Source organism: Antedon bifida, chromosome 1 (genome assembly GCF_963402885.1).
Source record: "Antedon bifida chromosome 1, ecAntBifi1.1, whole genome shotgun sequence".
Lineage (NCBI taxonomy): Eukaryota > Metazoa > Echinodermata > Crinoidea > Comatulida > Antedonidae > Antedon > Antedon bifida.
Window position 1 is genome coordinate 8,527,606 of NC_136226.1, and position 15,808 is coordinate 8,543,413.

Genomic DNA, 15,808 nt, shown 5'->3' on the forward strand with positions numbered 1-15,808 from the left:
CCGTAACTACCTCAAATACGTACACGATAATAGAAACAATGGAGTTTATATATATTTTTTATACTCTCTAGAAACTTTGTGAATCGGTCAGAAATAGACAAGTTATTTACAATAACGATATAATCAGGGAAGAGTTAAATTACAATTTAACTCTTCCCTGATATAATACGTTTTTAGACAAAAATTCTCCCTCTAAAAACTGTGTGAATTCGTCACAAATTGACAAGTTGTATTTATACAATAACGATGTAATACGTTTTAGACAAAAATCGAAACGCTAAATGGTGGATTAAGATAAACAAGACAATAATGACATACATGACAAGTCTATTTTTCGTGGAACCATCATTGTTTTCTCAATAAAATCAGGATTGCGAGATGTTGCTAGATACAGTCTGAAGAGATGTAGACTGGCTGTATTTACTCGACGATTTTAATTTCTTAGCCGAAGAAATGCCAATAAATTCAAACAACGCCTGTCTATATGCTTTGTTTGAAACGTTGTAAATAATTGGGTTGATGGCTGCATTTACAAATCCTAGGAATCTGAAAATATTCGCGAACAAAGTAGTGAAATCCGGATCGGCAGCGTCAAAATAAAATAATACCCATAACATGTTTAAAGGTGCGGTAAACATGACGTAAACGGAGACGGTGATGATTACCGTTTGCAACGCTTTCTTTTCATAGTTGACGCGGTTACTTGCAGACGATGTATCTTTTTCGGCTTTCTTAAACGGAGCGCGCAAAGACCAAAACACTTTACCATACATTGGAATCATCAGCACAAGATACAGTAGCGATATAAAAACATCCGCCAGAAGAGCATATTCCATCATTTCGCAAACTGGATCTTCAAAACCTGTGCAGAACACGCAGACATCGGTAGAGTTTGGTACTCCGTTGGTCATATCTGGCCATGGAAACTCGAGCGGCATTTTACCATTTGTAACAAGGTTTCGACTTTGCCAAAGTAAGATGATTACCCATATAGCGCAGCAAATTTTCATTGTGCGTTTCTTCGACACATACGCTCGATATTTCAAAGGTTGCGTAATCGCTAAAAACCGTTCAGCAGAAATCGCAAAAGTAAGAGTAGCAGAAAGTTGGTAAACTGAATCAACTACGAACGTATTAAATTTACAATATTCCACGCTAAACCAACTGTTGTCATAGTAAATATGTAGATTGCTTTTACTAATATTAATCCACATAAATGTGGAGGCTATAATTAAGAATATCAAATCCGAAATTGCTAAGTTTACTAAGTAAATATTCAACGAGTTGCGCATGCGTACGTTAGTGCTCAGTACGATGATAGTTGACGCGTTTCCAACTATACCAATAAACACTACAATCGGCAGAAAGATGTATAATAAATACACCTCCAAATCGGTATAAAGGTACAGTTCAATTTCTTCGTCCCAGTTCGTAGCTTCGGGAGCGTCAGAACTATTCTTCATTTTCGATGAATGGTGCGAAAAACCGATCAATGTATAGTACAGTATGTTTCCTATATCAAAGTTAAAAAAAAAATTAAGTCATGGAAAAATAAGTTAAACTTTTTTTCATGATAAATCTAATGATATAGGAATAAAGTACTATACTTGGCAACATTTTATTTTGCCAATTAAAAAGAGTTTAACAAGCCCTTGATCAAAAATACAATGGTAAAATCCGTTGGATTTTCGTTCATAGTGCGGGAAAAATTTTTGTCCTAAACATCAGTGACTTTATGCGGAAATCTGCATTGGACGCCTTTCTCTTATTTGTTGTTTTTTTTGCCCAGCGTCCGTCGCGACAAATACATTTGCTATATACCTACCTACTACTTGTCTATTATTCTCTTCTGTGTAAAGTTGCCGTCTGTGCCGATGCCGTATGTATGCGAATTTAGATTTACTTTTTACATTTTATAGAAAACTTGTGTGTGTATGTATAGATGGCGACATTTTGGTTCAAATTGCAACTCATACATTTATGGTATTATTAGTAGTATCTCTTGATTGTGAACTAAACATTCGAATCGGAAGAGCTTCTAGTACTCTCAGTCAGTTGTCTGCACGTGTTTGGGAAAACAAAAATATTAGAGTAGCCGTGAAGATCAAAGTGTATATGGCATGTGTCATTAGCGTCCTCTTGTATGGAGCTGAATCATGGACAACCTATGCTAGACAAGAAAAGAAACTAAATGTCTTTCACCTCCGCTGTCTCCGGACTATCTTAAATATCAGATGGCAGGACAGTGTAACAAACAACAGTATCCTTGATAGATGTGACATTCCTTCGATGTTTACATTAATTCGACAGCGAAGACTACGATGGCTTGGTCATGTCAGAAGAATGGACGATACAAGAACTCCAAGGGTTATGTTGTACGGTGAGCTAGCGAATTGTAAAAGATCCAAAGGACGTCCACTTTTGCGTTTCAAAGATGCATGTAAAAGAGACTTGAAGGCAATGGACATCAATGTTAACACCTGGGAAAAAAAGGCTGATGACCGAAAATCATGGAAAGATTGTATTAAGGCAGGACTTGTACACAGTGAAGAAAGATATCGTATGGAAAATGAAGAGAGGTATCTGAAAAGAAAATCTAGATCAGCCACTGGAACTCACACAGACTCACTGGAATACGGATGAAATTCTCTCCAATGTCGTCTCCATAGTCAATCTTGACTGAAGGATGCCTGATGATGATAATAAAATAAAGGCCGTACACGGATTGAAACAATTTACCCATATCACCCTTTCGACATTGTATGTAGGCCTATGTACTATGTATAAATTACTAGAATACCAGGAAAATATACATCGTTGATGAACGTTGAAAAATACATGAAATAAATAACACTCGTTTTTATTATTGCATTCTTTATTCTCATTTTGTAATCGGATTCGTAATAGCAAAACATCGACTCGAACATCACCTTTTAACGGAGCCATTTATTAATATGCCTATAATCAACTATATCATTTACTTCTGTCTTTACATCAGCTACTATTTTCTAGCAAAGAACTGGTTTCAGTTGAATTATCGGCAGGTTTCGCCCATTCTTGTATCTCAGCACTACCAAAGACCAAAAAATGAAGCAGTCCTACTGCCTGTACGCCAGCTGTAATCCAAAATACGCCTCGCCATTGGATCATCGTGTTCTGAAAAAATTATGTTGCTATAATAGTGTTTTTGAACTTCTGAGAAGTGACGGTGACGGAGACCATCTGGGCATATGTTATTTTGGAAAATAATTTAAAGTGTTCTAAGTTCACATGGTAAATTTACTTACATCTATTTCTGTTAATGCTCCAACCACTGCTGGGCCAATAAATCCAGTAACACCAGAAAGCGTAAACGCAATTCCGATTACTAATGCCGAATGATTGGGCGCAATATCCAAAGCATTGGCACATATCGTGGAAGTACAAACTCCATACAGTCCAAATGCAATAATCATAAGTATGGCTGCAATCCAATCATAAGAAATGTATCCAATCAGAATAAGAAGAATTGATTGTAAGCCAAGACCTATGGAATAAAAGAAGGTGAAATAAAGTTAGATGTTGACCCGAAAGGGAAAAAAATCGAATATAATAATTTAAATTTAAAATGTTTAAATTTAGTAAAAAATATTCGTAAATAATAAATTTCGTACGTGTATTTTTTTGATTTCAGTTTGATAAATTAATTTGTCTGCAATAACTCCTCCAACAATAGTTGTAAGAAAAAATGCAATCTGGGCAATACATGACAGAAAGCCGCTCTGTATAAAATAAATAAGTATAATATAAACAGTATTGCAATTAGTAAGTTATAAGTAGTTTATAACAAATTTTGACAATAAATACATAAACCATTTTTGGTCGCCATTTTGAAGCGCAAATTTAGATACATAAACACATATACAAATAAACTTTAATACTGACAGTTGATTATCAACGTTTGGAATAATTATTTAATTAATTATTAATAATATTTATTAATAATTTACAAAAAAATGTAAACGTCGTAGTGGTGTATCGTTACATGCTATTTTATTATTTCAATCGACTATGACAGTGACAGTTTCAACAAAGTATTAAAGTTTTCGTAAGTTTGACTTGCTTTTGGTTCTCTGAATGCGATTGTGTCTCTAGTTACTTGTTACCTCCACCTCGGAGGTTATATTTTTGTGTCTAGTGTGTGTGTGTGTTTGTCTCTTGCGGTAGGATAACGTAAAAAATAAAAGGCGGATCTTTACCAAATTTAAACCACAGATAGATATGTTGTCACGGACGTCTTAGAGGCAATCCGAACCAGGTATCCAATTCTGGACAACTTTTATTATTTTATTTAGGCCGTACGCCAAAACTACACGACGGATCTTTATCACGATTCATGATCCTTTTTTTTTCATCTAGCGGAGTTGAAACTACTGTACTTACCATTTCAATATCAAAGTGTAGTATTGTTTTAAAAAATATGGGCATGTCTGTGCTTAGTAGAAACAGGCCGAAATCATCACCAATACAATAGATACATATCGACCATACTGGTGCCGAAATAGCTAGTTTCTTCCAACGTATGTTGTAAACCTGAAAAAACATTAGTTAATTGATGTTTTTAATTAGGATTAGACTGAGAACTGATGACATTTTAAATTTATGCTCTCTGGCTTATTCGGTTGACCTGACTGCTACAAAACCTTACAAATGAAGACATTTTTATTTCACCTCTGTATTTTGTGCTATTGGTCGAGATGTTGTTATCGATTCTTTCTCAAATTCAGATATCCAGCGATTATTGGTTACGTCACTAGATCCCACAATCCACCAGCATAAACACCAGATGATTCCAGCAATACCTTATTAAACAATTAGTAAACTGTATTAGGCGCAAACTTGATTGAATCAGTGTATTGTGATTCCTAATTAATCTTGCCCCACAGACAGTTTAACTGAGCCTGCAGAAAAACATCTTAAAATATGGGGACATACCGTTAACAATTCAATTCAATTCACTTTTATTTCAGAACAAAGTCCATATCATAACGCATAACAATATTCAAAAAAAAAAAGAAACGTTGTCATTCGTAATTAGTAATCTCATTGGACATTGAAAACCATTACTATAAATATTTGCATTTTTTTAGTATTCTCAACAACAACAACCTTTATAATACCTACAGTACATCTAACTAAATCTAACCCATTAATGGAATTTTATTAATATGATAGTTCGTTTAGTGTAAACTAGAATAACTTTACTTTACGTTTACACGAAACGAACTATCATATTAATATACCAATTATAGAAGCCAGAAGAAAATGTTTTCCCTATCAATTGAATAGTTGTCGGGAGGTGTTTGTCCTTTGTGGTTATTGTCCTAAGTGTTCTGCAGATTTTAAAATGTTAAAAATGTTAAATGTTAAATGTATTATTACTGGTCCTCAAATTTTACTGGAAACTGAGGAAATTCGGATTAGGCCCTCCACACGACCCACGGCAGCCAGCAGTGCAGCGCCTACCAGATCAGCACACCTGGAGACGATCCCCTACTCTTTTCGAATAGTGTACCAAGTTCTTTAACGTGCACTGTTAAGTACACGGGACCAACGGCTTTACATCCCATCCGAAGGACGAGGCAATGAGAGTAAAGCATCTTGCCTAAGTATTAGTATGGTACAGATAACCTCGAACCCATGCCTATCACATGCTAGTCCGATATTACCATTACACCATCACTCTCTGGTGTATATACAGCACCCGCCGCTATTTCTAGACGGCAGATAAGAGTAGTAGGATAAGGAGGTTGTCCGGATTAAAATGTTCAGGGAATTGTTGTCCGGATACGGTTGAACATAGATAATCGATATCATAGAACTTATTTAATTTACGCAATCATCAACCTATGGAATATCTTACCGATTATATAAAATGTAGATGGCCACCCTCCTAAAAACGTCGAAGTGGTAAGCAATGAAGACACGTAGCTAGATGCAATTGCCCCAACACTGTAGCCTAAACGAAAAAAAAAACACGTACTGCTTTATTTATGTTAGTGTATATTACCCCTATATTACCGCACATCGTATACCCTCCTGCACCCGAGACAATCGACCTGCTTTTATCGAGAAGTTTTTTTAGATTCTATTGCTTACCCGAAGTTGTAATTGATACAAATGTACTGAGTTCATTCAATTTCGACCATTTTGCTATGATACCAATTGTTGAAGCATACACCATGCCCTGTTAACCGACGTAGAGAAACAATTATGTTGATAGTTAAATAGGCCTAAGGTTAGGCTCCAGAATCTTTAGGAGGGAAGAGGTAGACAATTTCCTTTCCAGCAATAACATGTTAAAACTTTGACAGATAAGCCAACACGAATTGTACATTACGTTTGTCGTGTCGGTCGGTTTTTTTTTTTACATTTGCGGTTATTTGACATTTGCGGTTATTTGACCATTTTGCAGATGAGATGTAATTGACGCAATAGGCTACATTTACGAGGGCCTTCGTCAGAAAAATGCCTTTACCTTTCAAAGGGGGACCGAAATCAGATATTAACTGTCCTCTAAAATATCTTACAGTGATAGATTACGTCCCACTCCAACCCCACTAATAGGTAGTCAACGGCCAACAAAAAAAAAACCTCTCCAAAAACATACCCCTCCAAAAACATACCTGTCCAAATCCATCGATTATTCTACTAATGATCAAAAGGCCAATTCCACATCTTGCAGCCAATGGCGACAACAGTGCTACCAGAGAAGATGTTGTCACGGCAGATAATATAACAGGGAAGCCGCCGTATTTACCAACTAACCATCCACCAAGTATAGGTGTTACAGAATACCCGTAATAGATTGCTCCTAGGATTGCTTGCTGTGTTTTCATGTCCCAGTCAAATGCATGTTTCTACAAAATACACCAAATAGCATCACCAATAATGATAATTAGGTATAAAATAACCAACACTAAGTTAATTATCCCATGAATACAGCCTATACCTAATAAAATACGATGAAACAAAACGACTGAAAGTAAAATACAATTTCAGGGTTTTTTTTGGCGTACCATAGATAGGATGACAATACTCCAATTTGTACGAGTGAAGAAGTTGAAAGCATTGGCAACGCAACACATGACTACAATGATATATCGAATATGCAATCGAGGCGGCACGTCTGTTAAAATAAAAACACACAATAATTATGACCGTGACCCCCTATTACAGATTACAGAAGGTGTATACTGTACTTCTATGTTATAATGTGCAACATACCTTTCTTGTCTTTTTGTAGAATTTGTTTACCTTCCTCTTTTGACATCGTGTGTTTTTAATATTATTGGCTTTTGAATCTGTCAATGATGAAAAAAATGAAATAATTTTAGTGTACTAGGCCTATAGATGATCATATTGCAAATCAAACAATAACCAATATTAAACAGCCATTTATTAGAGATTATAAAGATTCCAAATGCGAGTATGTGTGTCTCAGTTTTTCATCTGTTACTAGTAAATAACAAATAATGAAAAGAAAGAAATAAACAAATCACACACTGCAGCATTATTGCGCCTTAACCTTAATGCGCATGCGTAACGTCAAAAGAAAAACAATAACGATTGAACCGAATCGCGGAAGTCCTCTTACATATAAATAAACGTATAATGTAAACATTATTTAAAAACACATGATGTCAATAGAAAAAGTTACAAAGAACTTTCTTTCTCTGTATAGAGATGTACTACATAACAATGTTAAGAGAACATTTCCTGTATATGGAAATAAAAGTGGGACGAAAAGACATATAAATAAATGCCCCGCGACAATACATTGGAGTAATCGTCTGTACTCCAATGTATTGTCGCTCTAAAAGAGCGAATATGATCCAAATCTTCAGAATTATATAATGGTCTTGATTATAGAATCCAGCAAGTTTTTAAAATGTGTTGATTGCCGTGGAACTAGAGGTCATAAATACAAGTTGTATAATAGCAAGTTTAAGCTTAATTGTACCAGAACGTTTTCCTTCACTTGTAGTAGACTTGTGGAATAGCCCACCATATCCTGTTATAAAAGCTCCAAGCATAACTCAATTCAAGTCACTGCTTAATGATCATTGGAAGACTCTTGACTGCAAGTTTACTTTTTCAAACTTATAAGCACATCATCTCTAACACCCAAACTAAAATATTGTCAAAACAGTTTTCTTTTAAATATAAAAAGAGTGTTCTTCCCCCAAACGTCTATACAGTAATAATAGTTTTGAAAGACAGAAAAGGAAGGATCACATAAGCTATTTAGCTTGTTGGTTTATCGCGCATATTATCAAACACACATTTTGGAAGAAGAAACGTAGAATTTGATGCAATTATTTATTGATGTCGTAAGCGATACAAATAGTTGAATCCAGAAAGGATTCTACCGAATTATTAAAAAATTATCTCCGATTAAGAATAATAATTCAATGATCTAAGTTACAATTCTTCATATTATTCGTTTTATATTCTCTGCATATGTCAATCCTTTCCCAACATTTGTGGACGTTGGTTCGAATCCACAAAGGATCGGATTTTACAAGTAAATGTTTTTTACAGAGCTCTCGTCACTTCTGTATCAAAGAAGTAGTTTCAGTTGAATTATCGGCAGGTTTCGCCCATTCTTGTATCTCAGCACTACCAAAGACCAAAAAATGAAGCAGTCCTACTGCCTGTACGCCAGCTGTAATCCAAAATACGCCTCGCCATTGGATCATCGTGTTCTGAAAAAATAGATTAACAATATACGCAATAGTATACACTATAATCCTGTAAAGTTGGAATGAGGTGGCTTTTTAGAAGGTACCGCTGGAATGACCAATGGCATCGTACCATACTATCTCGGAACATAATTTTAAAGTCATATCTTTTGATATGTCTCTCCAGTAAATTCCCTGTTCAACTTACATCTATTTCTGTTAATGCTCCAACCACTGCTGGGCCAATAAACCCAGTAACACCAGAAAACGTAAACGCAATTCCTATTACTAATGCTGAATGATTGGGCGCAATATCCAAAGCATTTGCACTAATTGTGATCATACAAATTCCATACAATCCAAATGCAATAATCATAAGTATTACTGCAGTCCAAACATAAGAAATGTATCCAATCAGAATGAGAAGAATTGATTGTATGCCAAGAACTGCAGGAATAAAAAAGGTGCATGTTAATCATCTAAATAATTCATTAGATATGGCCATGCTATTTGATCCAACCTGAATCATCCATAACTAACCCGCCCATGTATATTATATGGTTTCCTAAGAATTGTCCAATAACAGTAAGTTTAGTTTAGTCATAATTCTCCATGTACTTTATGTTATTTTAGAGGATTAGGTAGGCCCAGGGAAGAGTGAAATTACAGTAATGTCACTCTTCCCTGCAGGCCTATGTCGTTTGAATATCTGGTATTCTTTTCGCGATTCAATCAGAAGCATGACACTTTAGCTTCAATTCAATAACAAAAAGGCAATTCATACAATATATAATTCGGAATTATTTTCCATTGTTTTAAAAAATCCTATAATTTAATGTATACCTGCGATAAAAAATAATCCGTTCATAAAATGTTCAACATTAAATACTTACACCCACAAGCAAATAGTTTTCGTATAACTATTTTGCTGATTTCAGTATTATTAATTAATTTGTCTGCAACAACTCCTCCAAAAATAATTGTAATGAAAGATGCAGTCTGGGCAATAGATAACAAGACGCCACTCTACATAAAATAAATGAATATTGTTGAAAAGATGTATTAATATTTTTAAATGATTAGAATCGTATATATATATTACAATGATCATTTTGTGGAACACGATTTGGTACACCCGTCGACTTTCTGAGGCAGAACTTCAATACGGAAAGAAAATGGCGTCTTGGCGTGGGTTTTGTTAACATAAAAACATCAAAATGCTTAGAATAGCTTCAAATCGCATTTGGAGACGTTTTAGACCATTTTGTGATTTTCGTATAACAACACCATATATGCTTTTAATTCCAAGTTTACTGCCTGTTCGGAAGTTAATTGGCCATTGCAATTTTGACTTACCATTGTAATGTCAAACTTTAATATTGTTTCAAAAAAGATTGGCATATCTGTACTTAGTAGATATAGACCAAGATCGGCTCCAATCAAATATATACATATTGACCAGACTGGTGCTGACATAGCTAGCTCCTTCCAATGTACTGAGTGAACCTTTAAGAAAAAAACACCCCAAACCTTATTTCATAAATTGCCTTTAAAGGACCACTTTGTGTACTATATAATGGCTGCCCGGTTACCGTGTAAGGCAGTGGACAGTAGTAAAATTCCTATAGTAGGCCTACCCATGGAAGTATAAAAGTAGGGCCTACCGTACCAAATTTAAATAAGGGGCTTTTTTCACGATGCTCGTTCTGCTTTGCACCGCTGACAAAAAATAAGTTGTTTTATTATCATTGTTGCACATTATACAATAGACAATAGACACTTTTATAATGACAATTAATATTGCATTAGACCCTATCTGGACGCATTACATCATTATTTCACCTCTGTATTCTGCATCTCTGTTAAGTGAGATAATTGTATCGATTCTTTCTCAAATTCAGATATCCAGCGATTATTGGTTACGTCACTAGATCCCACAATGCACCAACATAAACACCAGATGGTTCCAGCAATACCTTAGATGAAATGGTTATAAATATTAACTTGTAGCCTTTAGCACATAAACAGTGTGCTAATTATTGTCTAATTTATAGGAAGGAAACTAAAGCAGCTGAAAATAGTGATAAAGATTTCAATGTACCTTACCAAATATATAAAATGTAGATGGCCACCCTCCGAAAATCTTCGATGTTGTAAGCAATGGAGATGCGTAGCTAGCTACAATTGCTCCAATACTGTAGCCTAAAAAAAAACCTCGCACCTTATACTTATAGTTCATAGTGCACGGTACTAGGATCGAAATCACACTTATAAATAATAACAAATTTGTAGTCGAAGTTTGTAAAAGATTGTAAACAACAAACAAAACAGGCAGACGATAAATTAAGGGGGTTAGCTTCGGGACCCAACAAAGTATCCCCTTAATGTTGGTGTTCTCCATTGTGTTATTCGTAGTGTTTAAAAACATATATTTCCCTTCGTTTGTTTCACATTGGATGTGGTGTCTCAGAGGAGGGGTTTTAACCGCCTTACTAGTCTCGGTACATGTGCTCTGTCATCTCAGTACATGTCCTATGTAACTATGCTTACCGGAAATTGAAATTGACACAAATGTATTACGTTCATTTAATTTCGACCATTTTGCTATGATACCAATCGTTGCAGCAACTACCATGCCCTGTTAATATAGGTAGGGAATAGGTTATTGAGTAACTAAACCATTGAATGATGGAAATTATTAGTACTGCATTGTATCTATAATTTGATAGACAGACAATATAGAGACAGAAAAAAGTCTAAACCTGTCCAAATCCATCGATTATTCTACTAATAATCAAAATGCCAATTCCACATCTTGCAGCCAATGGCGACAACAGTGCTACCAGAGAAGATGTTGTCACGGCAGATAATATAACAGGGAAGCCTCCGTATTTACCAACTAACCATCCACCAAGTATAGGTGTAACAGAATACCCGTAATAGAATGCACCCAAGATGGCTTGTTGCGTTTTCATGTCCCAGTCAAATGTATTTTTCTGCAATATAAACCAATAGTTGATAATTTAGGTGGATTATTGCCGAACATTATTTATAATTCATATCTAAAACTTTATGTGACAAAAAGATGTGATGTGTCCATATATATGGACATGGTGATGTCATATCACTACCATATTTAAGCATATCACTACTATATTTGGGCACATCACACTTTTTTTGTCAAACTAGTTTGATAGTGTAGACATAGTTTAATGAATGATGTCTAAATTAATTTAAAAACATAATAAAAATAATGATTGTCAGTAGACGTTTTTTTCAAAACCTCTAAAGTTTGCATAGTTTGGCGTACCATAAATAGCATGACAATACTCCAATTTGTACGAACGATGATGCTTAAAATATTTGCAACACAACACATAGCTACAGTAATATATCGAATATGCAATGTAGGTGGAAAATCTGTAAAAAAAAAAAACATGCCAGGATTTCGATTGTTACCCATATGTTCCCTGCTGAAGATTTTAATGATAGTTTCAACTATAGGTTTAACCAGAATGGCCTACTACAGTATTTATTAGGTATCCTAGATTAATATTCTAGAAAACTGTATTAATTAACATACTTCGACGGGTTAATAATTATAGTAGGACACCTTTTTACGGGTAGGTATAGGCTTATATTGCTATTACTTTAACAATTGTAACTGTATTACCTTTTTGTAGAATCGGTTTACTTTCCTTGTTTTCTGTGACATCTTGTTTTTGTATTATCATTATTAGCTCTTAACTTAAATGATTAATTCACTGTACAGAGATGCTCTTGTAACCTTTCCTGGTGGTTTTTAAAATCCGAAATTATATTTTCTTTTTAACCTGTACTTGACCGACACACACACACAGCTCACAAGTAATGGCTAACAGCAGCACTATAACTGTGACTCTCTAAATACCGACCAATTAAAAATGGACAAACTCAGACAACAAGTTAATGATTACAAATATAATTATTTTATATTTTATTTTTTTCAAAACGAATATTACACTAACTTAAGCTGTGTACTATAATCACGGATGTTCAATAAAGTCTAGCAATCTATTAATATAATGTATTCACATTGATTAGAACAACTTTACTTTAAAATCGCAACTAAATTCGAGCGATAACTAGGCCTACCAAGAACATTGCCATTCTTTTTAAAAGTTGTATTTGCTTGGCCCACAAAAAAGATATCTAAAATAAAATATAAACTTTTACAACAACATTGATAATAACCCCACAAGAAAGAAAGAAAAAGAAAAGAAAATGCTATATTCACCACCAGAACTTCTATAATATAGTACGAGAGGTGTTAATTATCAAGGTTTGTTCCTCAGTAAATGATTTGCCAAACCCATCGTGTGCCCGGGTGTTCCAGCAAGTACAGACTGCATTATAAGCTCCCCGATAAACAACAACAATCAATAACTGTTAATTTTTAACTTAATGAATGTTTGTGCAATATGTTCAGTTAACTGTTTTTCACTGCACCCAAGTGGAAATAAGGAAACTTTTCTTGGCTATCCTTGTGACCAATGTCTGTTCCTTTGCGCAAATGTTTTCTATTTAAGTTTTATTTTGATATTGATGTACAGTGTTTGAATTGATCTTGATTACTTAATAAAGAAACTCAAACAGATTTTGTTTTAATCATTCAAAACTCTTTTCACAATATTTTCTTAACAATTCTAAGAACTGTATCTAGATTTCTTCAGTAATATGCGTTTCAAATGTATCGACTAGTACCATAATTACATAACTCTTTTAACCATGGGATACTGTAATTTTCCTGTAGGGAAATATTGTCATGGAGAGACAACACCGGGTACTGGTTCGATCCACGATGAGCTCGGATTTTACAAAAAATGTTTTTGTGGTGCTTTTCCATCATCCTTAATAATATGAGGAATTATGTTATGGTTGTTTGAGTATCAAACACATCAGTCAATGGTTGTCTCCACATCAGTCGCTTCTGTCTTTAACAAAGAAGTAGTTTCAGTTGAAGTATCGGCAGGTTTCGCCCATTCTTGTATCTCAGCACTACCAAAGACCAAAAAATGAAGCAGTCCTACTGCCTGTACGCCAGCTGTAATCCAAAATACGCCTCGCCATTGGATCATCGTGTTCTGAAAAAATAGTACATTTAATCCAGTCAAATCTGTAAAGACTGAGAAGGACATGTTCTTGAAATAACGTGGGACCAAGGGCATTGAATTTAAAAAGTGTTCGATTCAATATTACTTTGTTATGGTTAATCTTGTTTCTTCTCGCAAATCTAGCTCATATACTTACATCTATTTCTGTTAATGCTCCAACCACTCCTGGGCCAATAAACCCAGTAACACCAGAAAACGTAAACGCAATTCCGATTACTAAAGTTGAATGATTGGGCGCAATATCCAAACTATTTGCACAAAATATGGTGATACAAATTCCATACAATCCAAATGCAATAATCATAAGTATTACTGCAGGCCAGACATAAGAAATGTATCCAATCAGGATGAGAAGAATTGATTGTATGCCAAGAACTGCAGGAATAAAAAAAAGGTGCATGTTAAAATTACCTAGGCCTAGTTTACTGTTTAATTACGTTTATGATGGTCATGGGAATGGAATCTGGTGGTAGAAATCTCTATAAACAGCAGGTCCAATGTACACCTAGGTGTCACCAGAAATCTATGGTATGATCTTGGCGCGCCAACAAGAAACAGTATGTCTGTTGCTTCAATCAATATAGGTATAGGCCTAACGTGTTCAGCTTAAAACATTACCTAATACATTTAGCCACCACAAAATAATGCGGTCAAAATTAATACTTACAACCACAAGCAAAGAGTTTTCTTAAATGTGTTTTGCTGATTTCAGTATTATTAGATAATTTGTCTGCAAGAATTCCTCCAAAAATAGTTGTAAGAAAAAATGCAATCTGGGCAATAGATAACAAGAAACCGCTCTACATATTAAAAAAAAAAGAAGTATATAATATTATAATGTTAATTTAGACCTCACTGGTTTAGGCGAGGAGAGAAATGTTATATCAGGGAAGAGTGACTTTCCACTTTTCCCTGGTTTATATACTATTTTAAAGAAGTTTCGCAATATAGCCCGGGGACTGAACAGTTCTGCTTTCTATTTTGGTGACTTACCATTTCAACATCAAACTGTAATATTGTTTCAAAAAAGATAGGAATATCTGAGGTTAGTAGATACACACCGAAATCAAGTCCAATACAATAGATACATATTGCCCAAACTGGTTCCGACATAGCTAGCTCCTTCCAGTGTACTATGTGATCCTTTAAGAAAACGTAAAAACTAATTTCATTTATGACATTTTTAATAACTTTTTTAAAAGTTAAATCTGTGTTTATATTCTTTGACAATTGGTCTTGTCCACAGCTCTGACTATCTCTCTCTCGAAGTGCCATATCATGAGACTTTGGCGATCATGTTGTGCCACAATTCTCTGTCTATTGCCATGTTCAGCAACTCCACTTCTTTGGTATTCTCGCCTCTATTCCGAATCCATTCAGCTATGCTGGCCAACCAAGTGACTCTTTTTCTCCCCCTGCTCCTTCTTCCTTCTATTTTCCCAGTTAATGCCAAGTTCTCCAGACCTCCCTTCCTCAACACATGTCCCATGAATCTCTTCTGTCTAATCTTAATATCCTTCAGTAGTTTCCTGCACACTCCAGCTCTGACTATAGGAGGGTTAAAAATCGCATTCTTTCGGAATCTGGACACAGTGACGTATCCAGGATTTTGAAATACTGGAGGTGAGCTTCAAAAATGTAAATGAGTTGGAGCTAATCCAATTTGTAGTTTAGTTTTCTTTCCGACATTTAGTGTGAAGGGGAGGATACTATGAAGTATACAGACTTACATGAATACATGTTTATTTTTATTTCACCTCTTTATTTTGTATCTCTATTGATCGAGATAGTTGTATTGATTCTTTCTCAAATTCAGATATCCATCGATTATTGGTTACGTCACTAGATCCCACAATGCACCAACATAAACACCAGATGATTCCAGCAATACCTGAAATTAAAAATCCCTTTTTGTTTTAATATATTGTAGAT

The 15,808-nt window shown here is 34.8% G+C and overlaps 4 protein-coding genes across 4 annotated transcripts; all 4 read right to left on the bottom strand.

Moving 5' to 3' along the window:
- Nucleotides 1-2,787: 2,787 nt before the first annotated feature.
- On the bottom strand, nucleotides 2,788-3,533 carry LOC144840667 (sialin-like). The gene is made up of 2 exons (XM_078696578.1): nucleotides 3,288-3,533; nucleotides 2,788-3,156 (listed from the first exon to the last, which is right to left on the bottom strand). Exons 1-2 carry the CDS (start codon nucleotides 3,453-3,455, stop codon nucleotides 2,995-2,997), a joined length of 330 nt encoding a protein of 109 aa, XP_078552704.1. The 5' UTR covers nucleotides 3,456-3,533; the 3' UTR covers nucleotides 2,788-2,994.
- Nucleotides 3,534-3,617: 84 nt separating this feature from the next.
- LOC144851849 (putative transporter slc-17.2) lies at nucleotides 3,618-8,016 on the bottom strand. The gene is made up of 9 exons (XM_078709500.1): nucleotides 8,003-8,016; nucleotides 7,267-7,343; nucleotides 7,059-7,168; nucleotides 6,666-6,899; nucleotides 6,139-6,226; nucleotides 5,903-5,998; nucleotides 4,711-4,841; nucleotides 4,423-4,572; nucleotides 3,618-3,761 (listed from the first exon to the last, which is right to left on the bottom strand). The coding sequence occupies exons 2-9, from the start codon at nucleotides 7,310-7,312 to the stop codon at nucleotides 3,618-3,620; spliced, it is 999 nt and encodes a 332-aa protein (XP_078565626.1). The 5' UTR covers nucleotides 7,313-7,343; nucleotides 8,003-8,016.
- Nucleotides 8,017-8,449: 433 nt separating this feature from the next.
- On the bottom strand, nucleotides 8,450-12,531 carry LOC144851897 (sialin-like). Its single transcript, XM_078709553.1, has 9 exons — nucleotides 12,034-12,531; nucleotides 11,486-11,719; nucleotides 11,274-11,361; nucleotides 10,830-10,973; nucleotides 10,566-10,699; nucleotides 10,080-10,229; nucleotides 9,617-9,749; nucleotides 8,932-9,170; nucleotides 8,450-8,747 (listed from the first exon to the last, which is right to left on the bottom strand). Exons 1-9 carry the CDS (start codon nucleotides 12,184-12,186, stop codon nucleotides 8,592-8,594), a joined length of 1,431 nt encoding a protein of 476 aa, XP_078565679.1. The 5' UTR covers nucleotides 12,187-12,531; the 3' UTR covers nucleotides 8,450-8,591.
- A 940-nt stretch (nucleotides 12,532-13,471) lies between these two features.
- LOC144840650 (vesicular glutamate transporter 2-like) lies at nucleotides 13,472-15,808 on the bottom strand. The gene is made up of 5 exons (XM_078696557.1): nucleotides 15,634-15,808; nucleotides 14,870-15,019; nucleotides 14,544-14,676; nucleotides 14,013-14,251; nucleotides 13,472-13,846 (listed from the first exon to the last, which is right to left on the bottom strand). Exons 2-5 carry the CDS (start codon nucleotides 14,987-14,989, stop codon nucleotides 13,661-13,663), a joined length of 678 nt encoding a protein of 225 aa, XP_078552683.1. The 5' UTR covers nucleotides 14,990-15,019; nucleotides 15,634-15,808; the 3' UTR covers nucleotides 13,472-13,660.